Here is a 13,789-nt window from a genome sequence, read left to right on the forward strand (position 1 = left end):
AAAAGGGTCCCCTCGCTCGAAACGTTGGGTACTACAGTTCTACGGGTGCAAGAGTAGTAAGGGAGGGGACTCGCAGCACCGCAGCATTACCAGTTCATTAAATTCAGTTATTATTTATCGATAAGAATTTATCTAGCCCTTTTTTTCTTTAATTTCATAGACTATTAGACTCATTACAATTGTACTTAATAAACATTTTGGAATAATTTAATAATCGTATAAACGTTTTTGAATGTTAGGCTTTTGTTTTGAAAGAGATGGTATAACCGAGGCTACCATTACCTAGCCAACACTCGACTTAAAGAAATTCGGTTGACTTCCAGAGGAGAGCCAACACTGCACACATTTATTTGGATTCATTATCCCCCAAATTGAAAATGCAGTCACAGTGTGCAGAGATTATTCTTAGTCACGTCTTGTTTTCTGATAAAAATGTATGGAATATTTGTGGATATAGATTTGTCACACACACACACACACACACACACACACACACACACACAGTTGTTACAGTACATTATCTTCAGAGCAAGCCAGAACTTTACAGCAAAGTTCCTGATCATTTTGCTCATAAACCAAGAATAATTCCATTAGACTAAATTAGCAAGTTAAAATAATGTTTGGTGTTACTACTTGCTATTTTATATTTTGAATTAATGTTTATATTAATATTCATACTTCAGCTTCATGAAAGATCTTAATATATTCATTGGCTTACCCAAAGCATATTTTTCACAACACTCCACTGTTGTTCACAGCCTGTGAGATCAAACATGGAACATTCAGCAGTTGTATGGTGTCCATACTTCAAGACATGCATCAATAAACTGGAAAAGATGCAAAGACATTTTACAAAATGTTAGCCAGAATGAAATAACAAAAGGTATGATGAGAGGCTAGAGTTGTTAAACATGCCAAAGATAAAAGAGAAGACAAAGAAAATATGATAGCTACATACAAAATAGAAACAGGAGCCAATAAAATTGATACATTTTTGAAACCTGCAGCTTTAAGAACAAGAGATTATAGATTCAAGCTATGGAAACAAAAGTGCTGACAAAATATTAGAAAGTCTTTTTGCAAAACATGGTCGACGGTTAGAACAAGTGAGGAGGCAGTTGATGCCGAAACCATCAGTAGTTTTAAAGTGTCACATGACAGTACTGGAAAGATTGGACACAACTAGTATAGTTCTCATCCAGTACCTATACTTGGGTAATTAAACAATCAAGTGTAATTACTCTATTAATGTTTTGCCTTTGAATGAAACAAAAATGTTAAATGTATTAATTTATTGTTCAGTGATAGTACATATTATTCCAGGGTAAGCTAAACAATACATTAAACCCTTCAGATAAATAAAATAGTCCTCTTATAAAAAAAAAAAAATCCTTTCTACCTAAATTGGGAACTTTACTAAATTGCTGGAACACGATATCAACCAAGATGTGGCAATCTTTCAAAAGCCTAAAAAATTTTTGTTATTTTCAAGGGTGACGCTATGATGCCTCCAGGTCACGTTTCCAGTAAACTAACCAACTGCAGAAGCAACAACTTCGGACACTTCGGGATCGTCCGATCGAACTGTGAGCTGCATTGTGACACCATCTGCCAGAGCCAGTTTAGCTCTCACTAGCACCTCATGTCCACCTCTGTAAGTTCCTGTAACAAAAAAATAAATAAAATAAAAGCCATTGTAAAAATTAAACTTTTAAGCACATTTCTCTGACTTACGTAATTACCAAAAAAATGCACCAAGCCTGCAAGACTTGGCACCATCTGTTACAATATGAAAAACCTGTAGATCATTTAGGATACCAGTACAAGAGCATAAATACAAGACAAGCAATGTCATAAGGTATCAGAGTGGCAGCAATTTTATCTAGATATTGAATGGGTATATTCTACATGGCGTGTGTGTGTGACCGTTTGCAGAAAACTGCCGTTCAGACAGTAACCCCCTGCAGTTCACCCCAGTTTCATGTGACAACTTCATTGTGCATGTTAATTAATTCTTAACTAACTGAAAATAAAAAAAAAAATTGAAAAATTTCAGAATGTTGTCAATTTCCATTTAAAATCAAAATTAAAAATATTAAAAAATCCTGAATTTAAAATTTTTTGCACCATCCATTGAGTACCTTAACCCTTGGGCAGTGCTGCTAACAACAGCCGACAACACCGCTGTGCGCAAGAAAAACAAAAATTAAATTTTTACTTTTTCTTCTATGATTGTTAAAATATGTTATGATCGTGGGAAAAAAAATCTTACACGACATATTTTGGCCACAGTAAGGCGAAGGTGGCGAATAAATCTAAATAGATTCAGGCGCAGACAGTACACGTCCGGGGCCGGTCTCCTCCACTCAAGCCGTCAGGCAGGAGTTGCCACAAAGATATTACTGTATTACCTAAGTAAATTGTCATCCACACTTCCGTGGAAATAACTATTCCATAAGCTATCGGTCAATAGAGCTTTGACCTCGCACGCGTGAGGTCCACGGCTTGAGTCTCCTAGAGCCCAGCTGAATGGAATATTACCCAATTATTTCAATGTCTCTGATTATTTTTTTTTGTAGTATTATTCAATAGTGTATAGTGTGATATATTTATATAATAAAATGTGTGAACCATCGCTATACTCAAAAGAATGGTGTGTGTATATTAGTGATTCAATTATTGTTCATAAACAATAAGAAAATATATTTGCTGTTATTACACTATATACATGCATTATATATAAGTATCTACATGTTTTTTCACCATAACAAACCACTAAGCTTGTATGGTGCATCGAAACGGCATAGTGGCCATCAACACACCAGCCAGCAGATGACGCTACCTCACTCACCAACATTCCTCCTCCCACCATACTGTTTGTGCTGTTATTACACTACAGTATATTTACATGTTACATACAAATACTTACATTTGTGCTCACCATAACGAACCACTAAGATGGTATGGCGAGTCCAAACAATAACAGTAGTCGCCACACAGTCGGCAGATGACACACCCTCCCTTCACAAACTCCTTGCTTGCCAACATTCCTTCTTTCAACATACTGTTTGTGCTGTTATTACACTATATACACACATTATATATATGTACAGTATCTACATGTTATGTTCACTATAATTATACAACTAAGCTGGTATGGTGTCCAAACAGCACAGTGGCCACCATACACTGCATGACACGTCACACACCACCTAGCAGACGACAGCACCTCACTCGCCAAAATGGCTCCTCAACACTTTTTTCGCTGTTATTACACTATATACACATGTTATATACAAGTGTTTACAGTTGTGTTCACCATAACGAACCACTAAGCTAGGCGAGTCCAGACAATAACAGTGGACACCTCACACAATCGGCTGACTTGCCACCTCCTTCACTCCTCGCCAAGATTCCTCATCCCACTAATACTATGCACATCGCTAATTCCAGCCCATTTTCCTGTTTTGGTAGTACTTATAGTAACGATGAGGACCATAGTATAAATATACCTACGTACAACAAAATTAGACTGTAGAAATCTGAACTGAACTGAACTGGAAAACTATTTTTTACTTGTGTTGTTTTGACAAACTAAACTGACCTATCTGAACCTCCTGAAGCCTAATACACTATCTGAGGCCTAATATAGTACACATGTGTGCTATACTAGGCCTAGAAATATTTAAGTGTTTTAGTTTTTTTATTTTAAAAATTCCTTGCTAGTCAGTATACTACTATTTAAAAGCTAAGAACTTACGAATTTTGACTATTGACGATTGTCACGATAGGTACTATCTAAACAGGAGGATGGGTTGGCTAATTCTCATCTGTCATCAATGTCGCTTTGAGGTAGACCAACACACGAACCCCTAACAAATGCAACTGGGCCACCATGACCACTGCTACACTGGTAACCATACTGGGGAAGGGGAAGCCAGGTTCAAACCAAAGGGAAGAATGCCAAAGCAGTGATATGATACCCCCCATGACAACTCCAAACCAGTTCCTGAATCCCCAGATGATTATGGAGATGCCAATATGCATCTTTGAGGTCAAGGAACACCATCCAAGCTCCAGCCTGTAATAGGAGGCAAACTTGGGCCCATGTGGTCATATAGAAGGTCAGGAAAGGAATGAAGCCATTCAGACCCAAAAGATCTGAGGTCTTTTGGAGGTCTGCTGAATCCCGCTTCAGGACTGGGAACAGCCATGCCCGAGGACAACCAATCGTAATGACCAGGTGCAGTGCCAAGAGGACTGACCCAATATACCCAACCCTAAATATAGGAAAGGGACCAATCATCTTTACCAAAGACCATAGAAAACTACCCAAAATACCCACAAATTGTAGCTCAGGAGCTGGCAAAATGGGCCAAACAACCCAAAAGGCATTGAAGGGATGAACCATGAAAGGTTCAGCATGAAACCCCTGTTCGAGTCAGACCTCTGCGATGTGATATTGCCACGTTAAGCAGAGATGACAGCTGCCTTAGGTAGTGCAACAGCCCAGGAAGTTGACCCACCCAAGGACCTACCTCGACTCAACAGGCAAGGTCCCCCACCCTAACATTCTGCCTCCGAAAGAGGACAAAACCCTAGAAAACAACACCTGGTCAATAAGACAGCAAGAACAAGCCACCACCAAACCAACCTGTGCTACAACACCCTCAGGAAAGAGAAGAGGTGAAAAGTGGGAAAGCAGCCATAAAGATAAGAGACCAAGCTGAATCTAAACAATGGGCTAGCCTGGCCTGCCAACACATGAGGTAGGCTGAATAAAACGGTGCTACTGTCTCCCGAAGGAGAGGGGCAAGCATTTTAGGCAAGGCCACCTAGGCCAAAACCACAGACTGTAATGGCCTCCACTCCTAGAGCAGACCCCATCAATGCCACATCCCCAAGGAGACACTAAGCAAGCCCTTCAGTGAGGACTCAGAAACAAGACCACCACAGCCAGTTCCAAACAAGCCCTATGGTCATCCTCAAAGAATTCCCAGAAAGCAAAGGGAGTTGTACACGTACAGAAGGTACATGGAGCTGCCACTTGCCTACATCTATGGTAAATGTCAGAGCAAACTGGCATGAGTGAAGCGGCACAAACTGTGCGCCACTCAAAAACACCAGAAAGACGGAGCTCCCCTCCTGTCAGTCAAGCAAGCGGGAAAGACAGAACCCCTGCCAAGACCCCAAGGAAAGAAGTGGGCTGCCAGGAAGAGCCCAAGACCTCAAACTGTAACCACCAAGTGGAAACGTAGTCGAACTCAGAGGCTATGTCCATCATAGAAAAGGTCAGAGCTTCACAGGAGGTACCAAAGCAAATCTGTGCAGACCACAGATGGTGCAGCATGGAAGAACAGAAATCTCTTGAAATGCGATGAATCTGTGTCACCTAAAGGGACCTAGAAACAAATCCGAGGGGAGAGAAGCCAAGCAATCCAATTTATACAGGAAAATGGGACAAGGAAAATGATCCCCCTGCAAAATAAGATCCTCTGCAAAGGGAACCAAGAAGGGCTGAAAGGCACCCAAGGGAGTTCCTTGAGCCCCCTCAACCCTGGAAGCCTGCCACCAAAGCCCCAGAGCAGAGTCCAAGTTGTCGCCCAACACCTGAGAAAGGAAGGTGTCCTCCGAGGAAAAAGGCTCGGGGCAAAGTGGTGGTTGTGAAGGAGCATAAAAAAATACCCGATGGGACTATAAGGCTCAACTACTACTGCTGCCGATCCCTTGAGAAGGCAGAACTACACCCCATGGTAAACCCCGACAAAACTCTGAAATCCTTAGACACTTCGGAGCCTGAAACAGGACAGAGGACCAGAAGCAGAGCGAACAACACCTACAGGGAAGGGGTAGTGTTATCTTGAGGTTATCTTGAGATGATTTCGGGGCTTAGCGCCCCCGCGGCCCAGTCCTCGACAAGGCCTTTTTGTTGTACACCCCCAGGAAGCAGCCCGTAGCAGCTGTCTAATTCCCAGGTACCTATTTACTACTAGGTACCTGCCATTTTACTAAATGAACAGGTGCATCATGGTGAAAACCTTTTTTGCCCATTTGTCTCCGCTTCCACTGGGTATCGAACCCGGAACCTAAGGACTACTAATTTGAAGCGCTGTCCACTCAGGTGTCAGGCGCCCAAAGAAAGGAAGAGATGATGTAGATAAGTCCAAGTGGAGATCACCACCTACAATTCCAGGTCCCAAAACACCACAAAGGGGGTAAACTCCTGGGTTTCCAGAAGATCAATAGCTACTGACTACCTGCTGATTCCAAGGATCAACGTACCTGCGGATCAGGCCTCCTGGTTGGTGGTCTGATCAACCAGGCTTTTCAATGCGGCTGCGACATACAAGTCGCAGTTTGATTGACCAGGTATTCTTTGAAGGTGCTTATCTCTTTTTGAACATGGAAAGGTTAGCCAGTTGTGCCCTGTATGTGTAAGGGCGTGTTGAAAAGTCTTGGGCCTTTGATTTTGATCGGGTACCGTCTCAGCATGCCTATTGCACCTGTGCTTTTCTGTGGGGCTGTTTTGCACATCCTGCCATACCTTCTGGTTTCAAGGGGTCTTATTTCTGTGTGCAGATTTGGAATCAGTCCTAATATTTTCCAAGTGTAGGTTATTATGTATATCTCCTTCCTGCACTCTAGGGAATACAGATTTAAAGTTATTAGGTTATCCCAATAATTTACATGTTTCATTAAGTGGATTCTAGCAGTAAAGGATCTTTGCATGCTCTCTCCAGGTCAGCAATTTCTCCAGCTTTGAATGGGGTTGTTAGTGTATAACAATATTCCAATCTAAAGAGCACTAATGTCATGAAGTATCATCACTGACATGACATCTCTTGTTTGGAAGGTTCTTGTTATCCAACCTGTCATTTCTCTTGCAGTTGTGACAGCAACTTTGTGTTTTGTGATAGTTTTTTTGTTTTTGTTTTTTGCAATTCTTGATGTATATAGATTCCAGTAGTCTGGGCGTGGTGCAGAGTGTATGGGCATGCTGTCTATGGTTGCTTCAAAGTCAAATGAGGTTAGGGCAACATCCGACTTATAGCTCGGTGGAGGTATCACATTCATAAAGACAAAATTTGGATCATTGATTTGCAACGTGTTCAGGGGTTCACTGAAAACAGAATTGTACTGTGACATCAGTATTTCACTCATTTCTTTGCTGACATCTGTGAAAGGTCCATCACTCTTGCACAAGGGTCTAATGCCAGATGTTTTTGTTCTTGATTTTGCTAGCCCGGAAAAACTAAGACGAAAGACAACCACACACAAAAATTTAAATGAACATTTAAATAAAATGATTAAGTACATTTCCTCCTGCTTTGTCACTGGCATATACTTATTATGAACAATGCTCACCATTTCCATATTTACCTATTTGAATACAAAGAGGGTTTAGAGGTTAACTGCACATCAAAGTACTGTATAACAAAGTACCTAATAATAATTCACTACTAGTAATCATCTCACCTGCAAGATATAATGTATGGGCACTCTTTCCTTCGGGAATACGGTCCGATCGGTCACAAGGATGCATGCCTAGGAATTGTGTGATTTGTGTTATTGCTTCCTCTAAAGTGCTCATGGCTGACAGAGCAAAAGTATCTTCCAACTCGTTTGATGCTCCCAATTCTTCCCAGCCAGCAGCGAAGTTGCTACGTGCAGCTCGCTGAACGTGGTCTGCTACGGTTATCTCTACATCCTCCAGCTGCAGTACACGTCAAATTAAAAAATAATTAAAACTATTTAAAAAATTATGACAATGAACAAATCTTTGTCATCTAATGTGGCACCTTGGCATTTTACCTCCTGTATGCTTTGTGTGTTTCAATTGTACATCGAAACGTTGATTACAGGAACTGTACTTGCAATGTTTAATGTTGAGCCAAGGTATATGAAGCCTCAAAAGAACAAATATATATCTTATTATTTTAAATAAGATCTTTGTTTTAAGACATGGTCTCCATATTGCTTAAGCAAGCAGGTATGAGGTGAACCCGTGATAGTAAAATCTTGTAATTTTAGTAATTATGTAATAATTTGCCAGTAACATTTTATTTAATATACTTAAAATTTCAATCCTATTGGGCAACTAGACTTAAAAAAAAAAAAAGTCATCAGCAAAGGATTACATTCAAAACATGTCTAGAATATCCTAAAGGAACATCTGTATAACATGAAACGATACATTTTATTCATGATTAAAATCCAATGAATTCAATTAAACAAAGGTTTTAATGGTCAAGAAGTTGGAACATACCGTGTAATCATCCTCGTAACCTTCATCAGTATCTGGTTCACCCGTACAAGGATCACAGTCCCGGACTTTAAACTTTAACGTTGCCGAAAAGGTACCTGTACAACATTTTTCAGTTATTTAATGCTTCTTCACATTATCAATCTTTCAAAAACATACCATAAAACTACAGGAAAAGGCAGACTTATCAGCTTATGCGAGGTCAATTTCTACATGCATTAAATTATCCAACTAATGCTTTAAACTTCACCATGAATATGCTTCTATGTTAATCGGCAACTTGTTTCCACAGATCTCTATTTATGAACCAGCCTTTTGTTCTGTTATGTATCTGTTCTGTTCTAAATTAAATGTAAATAGATAATTTCAGGTTCTAACAAGGTTGGATACTTGTAAGCCCTCATTTATATTCCCCTTGTAAATCATTTTCATGCTAATCATAAAACCTCATGATTTATGTACCATAGAAAGGTGCAGAGCAAGATTACTTAGTCTTTTCATAATGAATATTTATAATGCCTGGTATACTAATTCATCATTTTACCATGCATGCTTATGCTTTTGAGAATTCACATTAATTGTTTAGCACTGTGCCCATTATCATACTTCATAATCTAAGTTGATGGCTAACATTGTAACATGAATTACTAATGCTCTTTGACAACCAACAAATCCTGATATGCTACTGACCTTATTTCAAGCATTTCTTCAATGCCTTTATAGTTTAAAATCAATACGGATTACTCCCAAATCCTTCTCGATTTTATTTTTAATTTTCACACCTACATAAACTAATACATGGTTTTAGTTCACAAATAAACTGTGGTTCTACTAACACACAATGAGCTCTAAACACCCTCTTATGTTCTACTAAGCGCCCACAATATGGAAGGATTCCCGAGACAACTTGACTATGACGGTGTTGACTAGGCCACACACTATTAGGTGAAGGGATGACAACGTTTCGGTCCGTCCTGGACCATTCTCAAGTCGATTGTGAGAACATCGACTTGAGAATGGTCCAGGACGGACCAAAACGTTGTCGTCCCTTCACCGTCTAGTGTGTGGTCTGGTCAACATTCTCTAGCCACGTTATTGTGACTCATCGCCTGCATATGACAGTGTTAGTGCGTGGATTACCTAAACACCTCCATACTTAAGTGGCAACCCAGGCAATGCTTAAACTCTCCACTTGAATAATATTTGTGTACCTGGGATCCTTCTTTATTCTGGGTGCTCAGTAGCCTGGCTGGTAAAATTATGGTCTTCCACTTTTGTGGTCCCAGGTTCCAGGCTCCAAATGGTCCAAGTAAATGAAATACAAGACCGTTTGTTTGGGTGTAAATAGAAGCCACCTTGCATAGGCCAATAGGTCTTTTGCAGTTTCATTTGGTATGTTCTTTTTCAACATTTAGAGATTTATAAAATATATTTCTAAGCTTTAAAGTAGGATATCTTTGAACATATTTATTGTACCAGCAACCTAAAATATAATCTAGTATCAGGTCACCTGCTCGTAGGGCCATGGTTATCTCCCAAGTGATACCCATCCTCTGGGCCGAAGATTACCCTATCTACATGTATTGTCTCTTGCCTTAACTCCCATAATCTCGACAAAAATCTGGAACCCTGAATGAGTTTACTCTGCGTAACTTTTCCATACTACATTAAACCTAATTTCTTTAGGTTTACTTTTTCCCAACTTTCTCCTAATATTATTTATTTGCATTTTCATTTGCTGTCCTAGCTCTAGTTTATTTCTATGGTTGGTTCTTTAGTGCAGCAACTATTTCAAAAAGCAGTCTTCAATTACTTTCAGAAACTTATTTAACAAATTTATTGGTTCAGTTTATTTTACAAATTGTTAAGTCAATTTTCAATACTGTATAGTCATTTCATCTAGATATTTTTAACCATAAGAATCCTATTTATTCTGTGGAGGTTTTGGTGGTCATGATGACTGAACCACAACAAGAGATGGAGAAGCGGCAATGTTTCGGTCCGTCCTGGACCATTATCAAGTCAAGTCGATTTTGGCGGTCTTTATGCAACTCTTATTATTAGGAGTATACCACTGTACAGTTCAATAGTTTTAGCCTATTTTTAGATAGGTGGGGATAGTTCTAACCCCCAGACAAATAATTTTAAGTACTATATTGTTATCAGATTATTGGTCTTTCTGGTATCCAAGTACAGTACAGTATCAGTTTAAGACTATGATTAGAGTCAGTTATTCATAATAACAAAAATGTAAAATTCTCAAACAGTGCAATCTTCATTCAACAAACTATATGGGACCCACCCCAATTAGTTTGTTGGTCTCATATAGCTGGTTCCAGTGAGGGATTAACTCAAGGCCCTCCAGGAGGTCCATGAACGAAAACCAGGAAATCTAAAAATGAAAATGAACCATGGAATTTGATTTTAAATGTGCTCGGTGGCTTTCCCAGGGCACCAACTCTTTCTCCTAATGTTGCAGCCATCAACAAAAATGAAAAACCATAATCAAGTCATTAACAAAGTTACCATTCATACCTTAATATTTTCTCTGCTCTATTGACTGATTTCACCGAGCGGAATTTTGATTTCAACTTGTCGTATGAAGTACAACTACCAAGAGAACCTGTCTGTAAAATGATTTAACCACATCTAGCATGTTCCCCATGTCCTAGATTCTAAATTTCATTTTCAGAGAAAGAAGGGTTTAAATTTTTCTGCACGAAAGTTTATGCAACTGGAAATAAAAAGTAATCGTGGAGTTTTGCTGTAAATATGCTCAATGGCTTTCACAATGCCTCAATTCTTTCTTCCAATCTAATACTGATCAATGAAAACCATTAAAAAAACGTGATTGGAGCCCTATTAAGAGTTACCACTCATTCCCTCATATTTCCCATGCTCTCTGGGCCGATTTCCCAAAGTATTTTTTTTTTTTTTAGATGTATACAAGAGTTGTTACATTCTTGTACAGCTACTAGTACGCGTAGCGTTTCAGGCAGGTCCCTGGAATACGATCCCCACCGCTAAGAATCGTTGTTACAACCAAGTACACATTTTACTGTTGCGTTAAACAGAGGCTACAGTTAAGGATTTGCGCCCAGTAAATCCTCCCTGGTCAGGATACGAACCCATGACAAAGCGCTCGCGGAACGCCAGGCTAGTGTCTTACCACTACACCACGAAGACTATTTTATCCTGTGATATGATGGGCAACTTTTCCACTGGTCTAAACTATGTCCCACTATCCTAAGCAAATCTGCACATCCCCCGCTTCAGTGAACTCATTTGCAAACATTGACACCAAATTTATAATTATAACCCTACAAGTAATCGAGAAAGCTTAAAATGACTAAACATTTTTTGCATTGCTGAGAGGCAAGTGCGAGGCCTGGGGAGCCCGGAATGTTTACAGCTGGCAACGTGCGGAGAGTCCAGACTGCCTGTGTTGAATTAGTACTACAAAAACTTGTGCCCAATTATATTTTCTGTACTAAGTACTGTACAGAGTAACAAAATACTCATTAACAAATCAAAACTAATATTTTCTGGAGAGAAACAAAACTCTCAAACAGTACAGTAATTTAAATTAGTAACGAGTAGTAGTCCAGTGATTTACTCAAATTATTGAATTTATAAACTGATACAAAAATGATAAACCCAGTTTACATTCACAGCATTAAAAAACTGACCTGTAGTAGCCATGATGTCCTCAGGAATGGGAAGTAGAGTGTAACAAGAACCCAACTGGGAATACGGGAGAGAAGGACATGGCAAAGAAGCCTCCACATCCCACCCGTCGCCCTCGACCACCACACTCACCGCCTCCAGCAACTGATCATTCAGGGTGTTGGTGCAATCAAACTGGAAAATAAAAATACCACTGGTTATGCTTCATTGCCCTTTCTTAATCTTACATATGAATCCTCCAATATTTATACTATAATATTATGGTATATATATATATACTACAGTATATATTATATACTATAATATATACAGTAGTATATATTATTATAGTACTGTATATACAAAACATTTGTATATTTAACCTTAAAATTAATTTACCTTTAGTTATCTTATCTAAACCCTCCTACAATAAAAAAATGGGAAGGGAACAAAGGAAAGGAGGGAAAGGAAAGACGGGAATGAGAGAAGGGGTAAACCAGAGGAATAAATTGGTAATGGAAAGAGGGGAAATGTCAGGGATGAGAAAGAAGTAGAGGAAGAATTAAGAAAGGGTAAAGAAGGAGAAAAGGGGGGTTAATTAGGGAAAAATTTTTAACCTCTGCACTGGGCACATGTTAAATTTGACATTCCTGTGGTGTGCTGAAAATAATGTCATGAAAATGTATTTCTCGGTTAACATTGTTAATTAGCATCCAGGAAGTGCACAAATCTAAGTAAATAGTCTCTACCTTTTGAAGTTTACCTTTTGTAGTAGCCCAGAGAAGTTGCATTTTTTGTCAGTAGAAACGAGGCGAGGTGCCGCACAGGAGACACTTTGTCGATTATTTTCATTGTTTCTCACTAGTTACTTAGTTTTCATTCTAAGAACTTATAGTGATGTCCCAAAAGTGGTGGTCATTATGTGTATGTAACTTTGAAAATATATGTATGTACAAGTGTGTGTATAAATATACCCACACACAGTCCAACAGCACAAGGAGGGAGTCACACTCCCATGTTTGCTGTTTGGGGCTAAGATAATAGAGAAGATAAGAAACTTGGATGATTGTCATGCCCTTCAAGAAGACCTGGACAAAATCAGTATATGTAGCACCACGTGGCAAATAGAACTTAATGTGAATAAATGCCATGTCATGTAATGTGGAATAGGAGAACATAGACCCCACACAACCTATAAATTATGCGAGAAATCTTTAAAGAATTATGATAAAGAAGAGATCTGGGGGGGGGAGTCCTAGATAGAAAAATGTCACCCGAGGACCACAAAGAGCGTTGTGCGAGGAGCCTATGCCACGCTTTCTAACTTCAGAATTGCTTTTAAATACTTGGATGGCGAAATACTAAAGAAATTGTTAATGACTTTTGTTAGGCCAAAGCTAGAATATGCAGCGGTTGTGTGGTGCTCATATCTTAAGAAGCACATCAACAAACTGGAAAAGGTGCAAAGACACGCTATAAAGTGGCTCCCAGAACTGAAGGGCAAGAGCTACAAGGAGAGGTTAGAGGCATTAAATATGCCAAAACTAGAAGACAGAAAAAAAGGGGTGATATGATCACTACGTACAAAATAGTAACAGTAATTGATAAAATCGATAGGGAACATTTCCCGAGACCTGGAAGTTCAAGAACAAGAGGTCATAGATTTGAAATAAAGATGCCAAAGAAATATAAGAAAATTCACTTTCGCAAACAGAGTGGTAGACAGTTGGAACAAGTTAGGCGAGAAGGTGGGAGGCCAAAACCGTCAGTAGTTTCAAAGCATTATATGACAGAGTGCTGGGTAGACGGGACACCACGAGCGTGGCTCTCATCCTGTAACTACACTTAGGGAATTACACA

At 39.3% G+C, this 13,789-nt stretch overlaps 1 protein-coding gene across 1 annotated transcript in view; it reads right to left on the reverse strand.

Annotated features, from left to right (window-relative positions):
• Positions 1-1,277: 1,277 nt before the first annotated feature.
• The window catches only part of gammaCOP (coat protein (coatomer) gamma), a 66,330-nt gene continuing 53,818 nt past the window's right edge, over positions 1,278-13,789 (reverse strand). The window contains exons 13-16 of the mRNA XM_045764817.2: positions 11,953-12,124; positions 8,267-8,361; positions 7,477-7,714; positions 1,278-1,662 (exon numbers count right to left, since the gene is read on the reverse strand). Of these exons, the coding sequence (XP_045620773.1) occupies positions 1,532-1,662; positions 7,477-7,714; positions 8,267-8,361; positions 11,953-12,124 (636 nt within the window). The 3' untranslated portion in view covers positions 1,278-1,531. The remainder of the gene's footprint in view (positions 1,663-7,476; positions 7,715-8,266; positions 8,362-11,952; positions 12,125-13,789) is intronic.

Source organism: Procambarus clarkii, chromosome 38, assembly GCF_040958095.1.
Source record: "Procambarus clarkii isolate CNS0578487 chromosome 38, FALCON_Pclarkii_2.0, whole genome shotgun sequence".
NCBI classification, from domain to species: domain Eukaryota; kingdom Metazoa; phylum Arthropoda; class Malacostraca; order Decapoda; family Cambaridae; genus Procambarus; species Procambarus clarkii.